We start from the raw sequence: 15815 nt of genomic DNA, 5'->3' as shown, positions 1-15815 counted from the left end.
TCAGTACTGCCTTGAAGACGTCCCATCTTCATAACATGACTCCCAGAAGGGAGCCGACCTAGAAATAACTGCTGGCAGCCACACAGTCTAACTATCGATGCTCCCCCGGGTCTGCAGAAGTGTACCAGATGTGAACTGGGAGGAGGGGAGCTGGATCTTATTAAGAAAAAGATCACTATGTGAGTGTCTGTTCCCAAACACTGGTTTTTCTCTAACACAAAATGTGTTTTAGGTGGTTTAGATCCCAGCTGGCCCCATCTTTTGAGAGGGTAAGTAGTGCTATTGCCCCTGGAACGATATTGGTCCACTGTCCCAAATGACCATCTCCTGAAAATAAGGACATAAAACACTGATATTTGATGATTTAAAACAGCTTCTTGATGGCTGGCTTTAGTGCAGCCATTGCTACACCTCTGCTGCTATTCTGTGGATGTGAGTGTGAGTTTCAGCTACATTTTAGTGATGTTTTTGCAATATTCACACAGTTCCAGAGCAATGTGGACGCACCATGCACATTCCCTAAGCTTGATACCAAACAAGTATCACTTCAAGCCTCACAGGGCTGGTCTTTTGGGAAGGCTTAACCAGCACACTCAAGCCTGCATGCGTAAGCCGAATGGAACGGTTGCAATTTCCATGTGGCCATTCTACACACATACATAAACTGCAATGACATACGATGATGAGGACCACATGGTTAGAAATAAAAAAATTAAGATCTAAACTTAGTTAGAAAGTAACAAGCAATGATTATGTGTACGCCAATGACCAGACCGCTACATTCCAAGTTCAGCTGAAGTATATTCAGCGAGTTGGATAGATTCCAGTAAAGCATTTACATTATGAAGATTACACTCAACTTCAGCGTCAGTGGTGGATTAATGTGTTCTGGGTCCCTATGCTATATCTGTAGGCCCCACTTCTCCTCTCACTCCCAAAAATAATACAATTAACTCTACAGCTATTAAATATTAGTAACTATGGAAAAATGTTTACAAATTCAAATTGAATGGGATGCTGTACCAAAGGATGCATCAGAAAAACAAGAAACTTGCTCACACTTTCACATCAGTCATTTGCAGCAACCTGAAACAGCACAACAGAGATCTAACTGAAACTTAACAGCGGTAACCTTCAAACATTAAAGCAGAGGGCTGCCTGGGAATGGGGAAAGCAGTAATACTGCAGATATGTGCGGTAATCCCTTGGAACGGGGGGAAAAAAGTAAAAATGGATATATAAATGATCTTTACTGTGTACTACGGTAAAAATAATGAAATCTCTCCTCCTCTATCCTATCTATCTGTCTGTCTATCTGTGTATCTGCTATATAAAGGCTATGATATGAAATTTTGGAGAAACCAGCAGATTTTTTAAAAATCCCACCCCCTCACTTCAGGCACCCCTCCAAAGCCACTCCTAAACACATGAAGGCACGCTGCCTGATCACTGCTGCAGAACGAGACTTTGTGGGGGGAGAGAACTTTACAAAGAGAGGCAAATTCCTAAAGAATCTAAAACCATTTCTTAACATTAGAATGTTTTCCTATTTGCATTCTTGAAAAAGACAGACTTTGTGTAACAGAAAGAGACGACACATACGCATACCAGAAATAACACAATGGTATAAAGAGGTGTGCCAAAAAAGATGTATCTGGAGCTGGTCTCCCAATTCAGTTTTAACCAATCACTAACTTGCATACAAATAAACGATCACTTGTAAAAAATAACAATGAACAAACTAGACTGCCAATAGTGCCCCCCCCGATCACTCTGGGGCCATTGGCTGCAGACTAGCCAAGCCTGTTCATTAATCAGTCCCTGTTCATCGTTTTCTAAAATTCTATGTCACACACGGTCCTCAGCTGCCTGTGTGAGCAGCAGGTCAACTAGGTAAACCTCAATGGCATCACAGCAGATTAAATCAAGAAATGATATGACATTTAAGACCACATAATCCCTGAGAATTCCAGAGAGATTGTCCCGGCGTTTAACAGACACTTTCTCTCCATGTTACTCCAATGAAGACTAATTTAGTGTAACTCAAGGGTTGGCACACCAAAATATCTCCCCATCAGAGATCTGAGAAGGTCTGAGGCAAGCTACCTCAGCTATTTCTGCAAGCACTGCTGAATCCATGTTGTATCTGCAATATACTCACTAGTTTTAACATATTTCATGATATACGGGCATAAAGCGAGAAACCCCCTCTAAGTGAGCTCAGGAAAGCATGCAGACACACATCAGCGACCGAGGTGTCTCCTTTTAGATGTTACTTTGAAGTGCAGATTTTATGTAGACCATCATAAAGAGGAGGAATAAGGGGGACTGTGCACTTGAAGCTAAGTAACTTTGCTAAGTGCTAAACAGCTTTATGAGCTGTTACCAGAGTGCCTAAGGTTGGCAAAGAACACTTTACATAGCCGGTTTTAATGGTTTTGCCTTTTTCTAAAAAGCAATGAACTGCTAAAACCATAGACATTAACAATACTCAATTATTTATGTATTGTATTTAGCAACAAAGAAATTTTAGCCACCTTTTTCATTACCTCCAACTCCCAAAGCTATGCTCAACCACTGAGCACCCACAGGATGCTAGTGAAGATATCGTGATACAGTTGGGTCCTTGTAGAGCTTTGCCACAATAAACAGGGACAGCACTGAGGTGGATGAGGACACACAACACATCTTCCAAGGTTCAAAGGAGGGCCACCCAAGGAGACTGACCTCTGGAGGAGCGGAAATGCTTGCTGGGGGCGCTGAAGCCCCGGGTCCCATGGACGTTGACCGCTGCCACTCGGAACTGGTACCACCTGCTGGCTCTGATGTCTATCAGTTTTACGCTCTCATCTGTAGTCTAGGGGGAAAACAGGGGGGAGCAGCCCTGAGGACTCGGGGATCATGCATAGGGTTGTGGCTGATGTTCTCCTTCCTCCATATCCATCAGCCCTTGTTTGATAGAATTATGCATTAATATTACCCTCCCCCTGCAGATGACCTGTACCAAGACCATAGTCACTGGCTGGGCCAGGATATCCATATCTGTGTAGTACATGTTTTTTTTCTGTATTTCCACTTAAATCTAATGCGGTGGAGATGTTTCCATTTTATGGAGCCTAAATAATGAGCTAATATTAATACAATGTCTGTTAATACTTCAGTAATACTATGAAGAAATTGCATTAAAGGCAAAATGAAAACAGAAATCCCAGCGCTCAACAGCAAAGCCAGACTTCTATTTGATGTCACCAAATTTAATAACAAATACTTTAATAACAAATGCAGTTTCCTTTTGAGAGCTTAGTATATTGACGCTATCGAGAGCAGATGTACAGTATGAAGCGGATTCTTGGATTTCCCTACATGTTGCTAATGATGCTCAACATACAGAAGACCACTATACCTGTGCCACAGTCTCCCATTCAGTGGCGTCATCCTCACTGGGGTGGATGCCATAGTTCCACCTCCTTTGGACCACGTACAGGACGGGCTCCACTGAGATGTTGAATTTTGAAGACCATTGTATCTCCAGGTGTCCCGAAGGGTGCTCAACAAAGTTAAGCTCCTTCCTGGGTTTCAGAGGTGCTCCTGACGACAAAGCCAAGAATTCGGGTCACCCACCTCTGCCAAACACATAAACCATACCACCAATACTGCCACATTTAATAGGCAGGACTACTCTTCTCAGGAGACTGAACACATCATATTGAGACTGTTTTCTTCCATGCACCCACAAGGATCCAGTCATTATGCTTGATAAAGCCAAAGTTGATATTGGTTTCATCTGGTGCAAATTAAGAATTCTGGCTCTGGAACAGTCGGTCGGACTATAGTCACTCTATGATATATATTATATGCAGATGGATAAGTGAGGTAGGTAGAGGAGAGGTGGTCCCAAACACAAATACACACACACACATTGAGGCACAGGAACACTGAATTTTTCTTTTAGCAACTCCTACCATGACCCAGGAGCTAACACATTCCACATGTAACTCAACATTATATGATTCATTTAATAATATTGGGGAGTATAGGTTCAGAGTATAGGTTTATGGTGTCATTAAAACAGAAACTGAGTAAGAGGCCTTGTTAACTCAGACGAACAGCACACACCAACTTGAAAAATCACCATTGGCTGGATGCAATAATTGAGGAAGTTTTCCCAAGTGATGGTAAAGAGCCACTGTTCACTTAACCTGCCTTAACATCCCTAGTGATTGGTCTCCTCTGAGCAAGTTCCAGTGGAAGACAGTATAGCTGCAAAGACATTAATTACCCATAACTTGAGAGGAGAGAATGTCAGGAAATAAAGCTCTGGAAAAAATTCCAGTCCACAGAAAAATTTTCAGCTTCACTCAATTGTCAATTTATACGTTATTATAAAATATATATATATTTTTGCAAATTCCAGCCTTTCTCTTCTCTGCTTTTCATGGATGGAGGGCTTCTTCCAAGCTTTATAGGACTTCAGTCCTGCTTCTAGGAGCTTGTTACGAATTGTCCTAGTAGTTCACACTACTAAATGTTTCCCATTCTTTTTGAAGGTCACTTGATGTCATCTTCCTATTCACGAGGCGCTGTCAGATAAGTTAATGGTCATCGCTGCCATTTGAAAGTTGCTTCTGCCCTCCACCTGGCTGGTTTTTGGTCATTCCCAGTGTCTCCTGCTTCTTGCTTTTGTGTCCTGCTGTCTGAGAAATACTGACCCTGGAAGCTACCTGCCGCTCAGTCACCTTCTGCCAGCAGAACCAGGATTAAACCAGGATTTACAAATGCCATTTTTTTTTTAAATATGGCGTGATCTCTTAATTTCTTCTAGAGCTGTATCCCTGTGTTACACGAGCAGGTGTGGCAGTGAGTGGCTGAAGTGCCACAGACCTCGTTTACACATACAGGTACATGTGAGCCTGTGCAGCTTTAATAGCCAAAAACGTCCCTCAGGACCCAGCTGCGTATGAGTGAAGGTTACACTGCCAGACGGGGGAGGTGACAGTCCCAACACGACAGCAGCCGCTGACCAGTCACGCTCCAAAACGTCATGAACAGTGTCTCTGTCTCTGCCTCCCAATTACTGCAGCTTACACCTTCCACCTGCTGTGCCTGTCTCTCAGAAAACCCCCTCATGGCTCTTATGGAACCTCTTATGGAACCTTCGTAACTCAATAATATTACTAAAGTAAAACAGGGTCTGCCACCCAATCTCAGAAATGATATGGTGAAAGTCAATTAATGTAAATAGCTTTTTTTTTTTTTCCCCTGAGTTCTAAAGGTTCTATTTATTGCGATGAACCATAGCTGACGACATCCCCGTGAGCACAGTCTATGAACACAAATCAACTTTCCACTGTCTTGAAGCGTCATTTTCCATAATCTGTGCAAATATATTGTTAGAAATGAAGCTTAAAAGGATCATGATAGTCACCTGAATCTCACAATCCACACAAAGCTAGTTAAGGACACAGGTGCTTGAACATGAAGAGTAAACTGTGATTTTGTCCCCTTACTATCATCACAAAACTCAACTGAAATGTTTATAATTTGGGGCCAAAAAAACGATGCACTATACATGCTTAAAAAGGATAAAGCTACTGCCATCCTACCCAATGTGCCCCCTGCCTTGTATACTCTCACTGCAAGCCTGCTTTGAACTGGCATTTATAGAAAATATATAGGTGGATGGATGGATTTTTCTTGCCAGGATCACTCATAGATTCGTCAGCTACACAAATAATTTTAAGACAGAAATGGACACTTTTGAAAATGATGCAAGCCCTCATATAAACTATTAACACGCAAATTTCCCCACTGTGGGATCAATAAAGTCCTATCTTATTTTATCTTATCTTATCTTAAAGCATCATGTAACATCTTATATCCTGCCACAGTTGGTGGACTGTTGCAGTCGGATATAGCATAACCGAAAATGACTGAAATCACTTTGCCAGCATATGTGAAATATGAACACATACAAACGTATCAAGATTCTCACTTTTTCAAAGGATTTCAAAAAGCTGAAAGCTTTAAACTTTATCTGATTCTTTTTTCATCCCATATACTTCCACCTCTATAGCACATCTGAGAGTAATCTCTGGAAATGCAAGTCCCCATTTCCAGTCACTTTGGTTAGTCATTTTAAGCATCATTTACCAGAGATCATCCCACAACAGCAGAATATTCTGGACACACAGGAACGATAACATGTGTAAGCTGAGTAAATGAATTGCCCCTTTCACACTGGTTAGCAAGGCTGTAAATCTTTAAATTTCCAATTTCAGAATCCATGGGGACACATTGATTCACAGCTTTTTGCATAGTTTGGCTTGTAGCAGCCACTATATAGAATGCCTTTTCTTTTAATAACTGGGCGGGTTACACCATCTTAAGTTAATCTACTTGTAAAATTGACAACCTAGCATGACTTCTCAGTTTCACCTTTTTATGGCCTCTAGTACAATTCAGTATCCAGACTTTAAAATGTCATATAACCTCTTGGCCATTAAAGTCTAATTTATAAGGTAAACATAGCTTCAGACCTCAGACTGAAGTCACATATTGCTGTAGGTAACACAAAATTTCTAGCTGCATGAACTTTCAATTCTCTTAATTTTGGTAATTATATTAGGATAAAAGTTAAACCCTTTACCTCTAATGTCACCAAGGCATCTCACAGAAAAAACTGCTAATTAGGACAGAAGTGAATTTCAGCCATTTCACACATGTACATGGTGAGATGCTGCCCCACCTTTGTAGAGGTTCTTGGGCAGCTGGCACGTGTGTCCACAGCCGTTGGAGCAGCACCTCTTCACTGTGGAGCACTCAGCGTCTTCCTCACAGCTCTCCACACAGGCAGCCGCGAAGCCACTGGCCCTTTCCGGAGAGGGACAGTCCCCCTGTTTCACTGTCTCCACCGATTTCAGGAATTCACAGCTTGTCAGGCACTCGTAATGCTTTTTGGGAAACAGCGACTGAAGCAAAGGTCACAGAGAAAGGATGGAACACAGAAATGCAATTTCACGGCTTACATTCACGGGCAGTCTAAGATACTAGCAGCGTGAGTTTGGAAAGATAAGAACGACTAAATTGATTTGAATGTTGATAAAGTCACCAGTCTGAACACCACTAGAAAGCATTTCTGACTGCCTGCATTGCACTGTCACACTCAGTAATACTCGGCAATACTCTGTAATACTCGGTAATACTGGTGCTGTACCTCACACAAATCTTGGCACTGATTCTCCTTCAGGTCCCATGAATCCTTGCAAGGCTCCAGGCACTGGAGAAGGAGACAGAGCCGTCAGCTACGCCGATCCACAATAAAGGCCGGTGGTGGCATGACCAGGCACTCCCCGACACGTGCCGACCCTGCACGCGCTCCGACACACAAGGGCCATGTACAGCAACATCAAAAGATCTACAACACACATGTAGTAAAGAGCATGGAGTTTGGACAGGTTGGCAGAAAGGCAGAGTGCACTGCAGACTTGCATGGTAACTACTGTGTCACCAAATTCCACTTTTGTTTGCAGTCTGACTCTCCCTCTGCTACTAATGGAACACCCACATTGCATCTGGATAAATATCATTTTTGTAACCATCTTTTTGCTTTAATTTGCAGCTGCACAGCGTGTAAGTCATATTTTGGTAATGATACCCTGTAAATCCTTCTTGTGGTTATTTATTGAATATAAAACAGTTAACACATACATTTAATCAGTCACAAATTCAATAATTTCATTATTTTGTTACAGTAATGAAAAAGAAATGACTATGAATGTAGAGCTCTCCAAATATTTCTGGAGATCAGTACCTCCCAGAGTGAAGACACGTATCACAGCGCCTACGTAACCTTCGCTTTGGACTTTGTCAGCCACAAAACCACACTTATGTAAGCACTGAGATTCTAACCTGGCTGATCTCAAAACCACTCATTCTAGACAAACGGAAACAGAACTCCATATTTAAAGTGTACCTGACTCAAACCACCAAAACATTTCTCCTATGTAACCAATTTGTCTGCCAAAACCACAACTCCAGCAACTTGCCAGCAGTACATCACTAACTGCTGTTTCGATATTCCACATCTGTGTGAGAATAATGAGCATTGACTTTAATATATATGTGGGCCTTGATTTGGGACACGTGAGGAGAAGAGAGACAGGGAATCAGGTGCCTCACCTCTGGCTGAGTATAAAAATGGTGAATAACAGGCATGATGCAACTTAAAAGTGGTGAGTGAAACTTTTCCTCTAAGTATTGTTGGACACAGGGTCTTAAACCAATATTCTGTCTAAACCTTCCACATTAATTATATAAGTCTTGATAATATAAGTTCAGGAAATTAAATTCTGGCCCCTTTCAAGAGAAATTCTGCATATCAATGTTTCAGACTCTGAGGCAGTGTAATGTATATTCTTATTGATATTAGGCTTAGAGTTTCTCATATGGAAACAGTTCGGCACCAGACAGGGTTGGCGTTTCAAAGTGCCTTAAATCAAGCTCACTTGTCCCATTCACAGGCGGAAGTTAATAACACCTCATTCTGGCACTTGACACCCAATCTTCCCTAATAACCAAAACCTCTTGACATCTGCTGTAGAAGCTTGTCATAAGTACATTACCAGGCTCTTTGCTCTTAGCAGTAATGGCATATTCTGAGGTGCTACATCTGCTATAAACAATCCACACATTGGTGCTGTCAGAGGTAACAGATACAAGGCATTGCTTTAAATCTGATGGACCAGCTGAAAAAGCACAGTGCTCCCCAGGACTTTTAAAATTGGACCGGGATTTCAAGCTTCATAACTAGCCAGCTGTTGTTAAGGTGTCTCAGAGGTATTATACATCACTGTATGCCTGAGGGATTATTTATTCTTTTCTTTTTTAAACTGACTGCATGGGAGATGCAACAGTGAGGACTAACACTGTATGCAATGACAGGCATGATGCAGTTACAAAGTGAACAATATAGCTGCCAATCAGTTCATGGACCAAAATCCACGCACTAATTTAAGAGGATGAAAGTCAGAGGTTTACCTGCTATGTGAAGAACCGTGATGTATAATCATGGGTACTAAACAAGCCTTTGGAGCAAAAACCATTTTGAGGAAAACAAAGTAAAAAAAATCGGGCTCATTATGGAATTCCTATTTAAGAGATCATCTAACAAAGGTTCCGTATCATAATGAGCAAGTAGTCTCACCGTCCACTGTTCTGGGGCAATGTGATGAATTGCAACGTCATGTCTTGGGGTTTGTGAGGTCTGATCCTACTACAAGACAGTCACTGAGCCTAATGGAGCACATTCAGCAGACCAAACTCTTGCATTAAGCCTCAGTGTCCATCCCCCTGTTGGCCAGGCTTCAAGGACACCCTGCTTTGACAACGAGCAGGGAAACAAGTTCTGCTAGAACATCACTATAGGAACCAAAGTCAGCACATGCTTGAGTAAAAGCAAATCCCTGATACAAACCACTCAATACACACACACACACACACACACACACACACACACACACACACACACACAGGATCAAGCGTAGTGGAGGAACATGTTTTCCGAATGAAGGTGGCCATACTGTATATGAACTGCATAGCAGCAGATAAATGTACTTTACCATGGTATTTTCATTACCGCTGTCAAATACCTCGTTGAAACTGGCTTGTACCTATTTTGTGTATAAAACCAGTCTGAGATCCCATACAATAATGAAGACAAGTGCAAACAGAAAAAAAATTAAACCCGATTTAAAAAAAAGACAATCTGCAGAATATCTCCCTTTTGGGCTTACACTCATGGGTCTTTTTAAAGTGGACCTGTCCTAAGAAGTTCCAAGATAGGCTAACCATCTGAAAGCTACCCCTGAAGCCAGTCACAGGTGTGCTGATAACCGACAATTTGTTGTTATTGTTGAAGAGCCACATCCATCTGTTGACATTTCGGTGGGAGGAGAGAAAGAAATGATGAGAGACGTCATGCCAAAGTCAGCTCGAAAGCTGCATATAATTATAATGCCACAGTAATCAATCAAACTGCCAAAACAACTCGCACATGTCAGGGTGACGCCAGCGCATCTCCTAACTAAAGTGGGCAGCATCAATTTATCTTAATCCACAGCATTACAAGATTATTATTGAAGAAATCTGCACATTGCTTCGCAGTATAGCAACATAATACAGAAGAAGGACACGGCACTCACATTAAACTCGTTATAGATGAGCAATACCTACTAAAGCATGTCAATAAAAAAATGAAATGAATTATTATTAAGTTTGTACATAAATATTGATGAGATGAGCGTGATGGACAGAGAAGCCCCTAGCAGGCCTCCCACAATAGTGTTTTTATGTTTCGCTCATGCAGCGTCGTCACCGTCGCCTGAGAAAAGTGACACATCCTGCATTTTTAAGTGGGGCAGCAGTGAGGCCTCTTCCCTTCGCATTTCATGCTATAATAATGCACCAGTGGCTGTCGTGCTGGAAGAACCTTGAAAGGCTTTTATCGGGGCCCAATGTGAAAGTCAGGTTAAGTGACTGTCTTCGCAGGAAATAAATCAGCGGGGCAGGAGGCGGTTGGGGGGATGCACTGTAGCAAGCTTCTCAAGAGCAATATAATTTTATATGGGCATCTTATAAGCTCAGACATCCCAGAGGAGTTTGCTTGGACAACAAAAGAATATCTATGAATGTTGTTACTAAGACTGTATGAATAAACTTTTGTGAGTGATCCGACACACTTCTGGTATAGATGACATGGGACATTACAGTACCAGCTACATGAAATAACACAGAACACTCTAGCCAAATTACCAGTGATAAGTATTAGTACAGGACGAACGCGGCAGTGCGGTGCGAGTATAACTACAGCAGTTAACATGAATTTCGCTTGTGTCATCTGGCAAAAACTTATTGTTGTGTTACCTAAAGCCACTGTTTCAATTGACAGTGAAACGGCTAAAAGGTGTGGCTGAAATTACAGCTCTCGCAGTTATATGTGTTTAAGGCTTACAACTTGAGACAACAAGGGGAAAAGCTTGGAGGCAGCGAGGCCATTAAACTTAAAAAGCAAAGTTATTCATATCTGCCTTTCTGCCTACGAGCAGAGTAGAACATTCAGCTATATACGTATACATATTAATATACATCTTTAGATTATTAAATGTAATCAAACTAAATAACAGAGATGTTTGATAATTTCAAAAATTGGTAACCCTTTACTTGATGGGATGTAAATAATGTAGTATTATGCTATTACTTATGTATTACTTATCACAAACTTGTTAGTTACACACTGTCATGTTTGTTCATAATATAAAAAATGCCGTGATTCATTAAGTAGTGAATATATTTGTTCATGATTTGTATTTCAGTAATAAGTGACTTACAAATACTTTGTAGTGTCCTGTCAAGTAATGTATTACCAAAAATGTTTTAGCGTAACTTGTACATGATCTGACAGGCCTATTCGACATGTCCATATAGCAGCTTTCCCCGGTGTTTAGGTGTGAAGAGTGAGGACCTAAGCTAACAGACTGATACATGGCAGCCTAAATCACTTCGCCTGCCCATACACACACACACACACACACACACACACACACACACACACACACACACACGCGCACCATGGCCCAATCGCTGCCATTACAGCAATGCACCCAGGTACAGGTCCCCTAGAGGCATGCACTGCCCCGCAGGCACACAGCTACCCTGCAGCATCTGAAAGGCAGTGCTGGTGAGGCCCACAGTCAAACCACCCACTATCAATGGGCTGCAGCAGTTCTCCTGCGCTCTGTGATCCTGTAGCCTGGCTTCATGGCCCCCCATCTAGTCATATTTCATCATCGCCACATTTCTTCTCATTCATCAATCCTCTCTGCTCATTTTCCCCAAAGCTGCTCTTTTTTGCTCACTTGACTTCTGTCAGCGACTCAAATCTCCTTCTCCTCTGCTCTAGGTGCGATTACCCACATTAAAATTTCCCTTGTCGCCACTGTGCTACTCGCACACCGAAGAACTTATTCTTGGTCGTGGCGATGGCTTTGTCTTCCACGTCATCATTGTGATTCAAAGTCATTTCATTTCAGGCCAGATTGGCAATAAAGTGGGAAGAGACGGCACAGAGGATTCAGATTCCAGAAACAAAGTTAAAACTTCAAGGCGGCAGAGGCGGAGGACGTCAGGCAGATGTACAGATCTCTGATGTCCTCGCATCCTTCTGCCAGCTCATTTTAAAGGAATATTTTAATAGCGAATGAGATGGAGGCCGCTTTTGGAAGCATTATATCTGTGGCCCTGGATCTCAGTCACAACACAGCTACTGCAGCAGGCATCTCGTGGGGAATGTCATTACTGCAGGGCTTCATGATGTTTATGTGAGGCAGCCATCCTCACCTTCAGCCATGGTAGGCAGACTCTTCCAAGGTCAGGCTTTTGAAGGAAGCCTCCTTGTATGAAAGAAAACACTCAAAAGAATTGGTGGAAACCAGAAAACATTCTGTATGACAGAATCTCATGCGAGATTCTCACTTAGTGCTTAAGATTAGTTTCTTACATGGGTTTGGCAATATTTAAACATCTCTTCAAGAATGGTGAATTAATTCTTAATATATTCATGCTCAGGACAGCCGTGTGCTGAAAACCTCTCCTTTTCAGCTTTCCTCTGCAAGGTGTGTGTCTCAAAACCTGCCCCAGACGCTCGGGAGTGTTTGAACACCAGGACAGAGGAGGGAGTTAACAGGATGCCTTTCATGACTCTAATCTCCCGGCTCTTTGAATGCGGCCCAGTCTGACACAACCTGTCTGCAGCTTCAGAGGTACCTTCAAGTCCATAGTATCTGCAGTGTTAACCAGGGGTTATAGACAGCCATGGGTCTCGTTTGGCGTCCGGTACACAGTCAGAAGACATCATTCAAAGAGACTCCATGTTCAGCACAAGCTAAGCTTTCAGGCTAATGACACTGCCTGGTCCTCAGCTGTCACTTTTCATATTGTATTTGCAGAACCCACAAAACACTACCAAACTGTGTCTTCTTGTTCAGTCTACACCAAATAAGACATAGAGCCAAACTATATCCAAAATAATTCATAACATTAATGTGCCTGATTTATTGTCCTTACATTTCTCACACTGTCGCTATGCCAGGCAATAATAAAGCAGCTGTAGTCACACAAACGTTAGTTCTGACATAATTACCCTTGTGATATTAAAGAAGCAGCTTATAAGAGTAGTGTGTTTCGATTTATTTCAGAAATCCCTGCTCTGTGGTTTCTTTTCAATGCTGTGCATGTAAATGTAGCAGTTTGATGCTGGTCAGTGAACAGTAATAATAGTGGCAGGCAGTATCACACTGACAGAGTGCTGGTTTAATTATTGATTTCAAATGCATATAGAGGGGCAGCCGACAAAGGCTCCCTGGGGAGGGCCCTGGCAGGGAGGTACGGGGTGGGGATCTCAGCCTGTTAATTATACATCCAGCACACACAGCTCGCCTTATTTATAAGCCCGGGTGCTGCATTCATTTGCCCCTGAATGAAATGGTCACTGGCTCATCAAACACTGCCGGCACTGTGATTCTATCCCACGAGACACGGTACATCAACAACATACTAGTGTTCTCAGATTCAAATGAGCAGTCTTCAGTGCATAAGCTCCGTGATCTATTCTAAACGCAAATGCGACACAAGCCCGATCTGCTGGAGGTCCGAAGAGCCTCTTGAAGCATCCAGCTATCATGAGCAGTGAACTGGTTGGCTGAGGCGCTGCCTGATCCGGGAGAAAGTATCAGGTGCTCTAGGCTCAAACCGAAAAATACACAACATTCAAAATACGTGGGGCCTTCAGGAAAGTGGAAATAAATTTGGTAGTTTTAACAGTGAGATCTAAAGGAGTTTGAGGCACAGAATAAATGTCTGAATATAATAAATGGTCTGGTAAGGACTCATGCTTAAAGGTGCCACCTGTTGTTCACTGTGAGTGTATGCATACATATTTTATTCTGTATATGGACATATGCATATTTAGCCAAAGATCCTATGCAAAACGATAATGAAAGGCTAGTTGCTTTTGATGACTGAGCCCTTTTGCAGGGAGGAGCAAACAACCAGCATAAGGCTCCAGGTAAAAGTCCTGCTACAGACACACAGGTTCATATTTGCACTTCAGTCTGAGAAGAGAGACTTGGGCTTTTCAGTCTCAGCAGCAGTACCTCCGGAAGCTGTTGTAGTTAAATATCGTTTCAAATAATAACATCAGTTATTGTTTTTGTTGCTGTTATTGCCAGCTTAAAACTTACCTTTATTCTCAGGCTTTTGGGAAAATGTGGCTTTGTGACTGTTGTCTGTAAAAGGCACTTAATAAATAAATTTTAGTTGTTTACTTACCAAAAACAGATATCAGAACTGAAGAAAAATTTCCAAAACTCAGTCATCTTTTTTTTTTTTCTATTCTTTATAAGGATCTTTCTGAGATTATACTGCTGGTGGCCTCGTATGCTGCAGTACTGGGACCAAAAACTCACTCAGTTCTCATCTAAACCAATAATGAACTTTTGTTACATTTCTAAACGGCACTAAGTTCCCAGAAATGGGACATACTTACACACTTATCCCATTCACACATCCAGTGGAGGAATTTTTGAAACTTTGCTCCTTGACTATGCATCTTCGCAGACTCAGCTTGTCCTTGTTGGGCTGTTTTGGGGCAGTTACACTTCTGTTCAGTAGATGAGTAAACAGTATTGGGTTTCTCTACTGGAGTTAATATGCAGCCTATCCTGTGATTATAGCAAAGATCCTTGAAATGCCACAAGAGACACACAGGTTCCCCTCCCCAGCATGCACTCCCTGTGAAGTTTTTAGGTATTGGCCAGCTGTCCTCAGTCCTGTCTGTCCTGAAAGCCCCAACCCCCCACAGTAACTGTTACGCCGGTCCCTGCCACCCACTACGTGAGTAATGAGCCCTAAAGGCAGTGGGGGCCACGCTGCAGACCCCACACACCAAAGGGAAGTTAACAGCCATGACCAGATCAGGCCCTTCCTGCTGCGTGCTGACTGCCCCCCCCCCCCCCCCCCATGCAGACTCACCACCCACATGCCGGGCCAGACACCCTCAATGGGCCCAGGACTGTGCAGCCAACAAGTGAGGCTGCAGAACAGCTCAGTGATAAAGCACTGAGTGAGAGTCAGAACGCAGGAGCACTTGGTGGGAATCGGGCAACAAGAGTGAGAATGCAGGAATCAGGCGGGCCTTAAGTCAGTTAAAGGGGGTGTCACATCCTGTATGACAAAAAGTTGCTTTAAAGACAAACTTTCAAGACCATAAAAATACACACAAACCCACACAGATCGCCTATTGCATCTCCTTCACAGAGCAGTGGAAAACAACAAGCAATGGGCAGAAAATCATCAATAATCTCATGGAATGGATATGACTGTCATTTGAATTTCCAACTTGATCACCTGAAATTGCAACCAAATGTAAGAAAATGCCATTAAAGGAAATACACTTTTGCTATAAATATTTTTACATCCTTATTAGGAATTTTAAATTACAAATTTAGTATAATTTCCCATAATTTGAACTGATGATTTTTTTGCAAGAACTGACTATCTTTAACACTTACTTTAAATTGAACATTGTTCTTCAGAAACTAAGCATGAATGTAATAAAAAGAGCACTTTTAGCAGAAATACATGGTTGTATCAATCGAAGTTCAATATTTGTCATTCAGTACAGCAAAACTATTCCTGTAAAGATACAAGTTCCACAATAAACACAATACAAAATAATGTGACAGCCATTATCACTGAACATG

General features: G+C 42.1%; 1 protein-coding gene across 1 annotated transcript in view; it reads right to left on the bottom strand.

Moving 5' to 3' along the window:
• The window catches only part of LOC125710238 (anosmin-1-like), a 44937-nt gene that overhangs the window by 13983 nt on the left and 15139 nt on the right, over positions 1–15815 (bottom strand). The window contains exons 3-6 of the mRNA XM_048979773.1: positions 7214–7276; positions 6746–6968; positions 3404–3588; positions 2728–2857 (exon numbers count right to left, since the gene is read on the bottom strand). Coding sequence (XP_048835730.1) covers positions 2728–2857; positions 3404–3588; positions 6746–6968; positions 7214–7276 — 601 coding nt within the window. The remainder of the gene's footprint in view (positions 1–2727; positions 2858–3403; positions 3589–6745; positions 6969–7213; positions 7277–15815) is intronic.

This window comes from Brienomyrus brachyistius, chromosome 16, assembly GCF_023856365.1.
Source record: "Brienomyrus brachyistius isolate T26 chromosome 16, BBRACH_0.4, whole genome shotgun sequence".
NCBI lineage: Eukaryota > Metazoa > Chordata > Actinopteri > Osteoglossiformes > Mormyridae > Brienomyrus > Brienomyrus brachyistius.
This window is presented reverse-complemented; position numbering and strand designations above follow the sequence as displayed.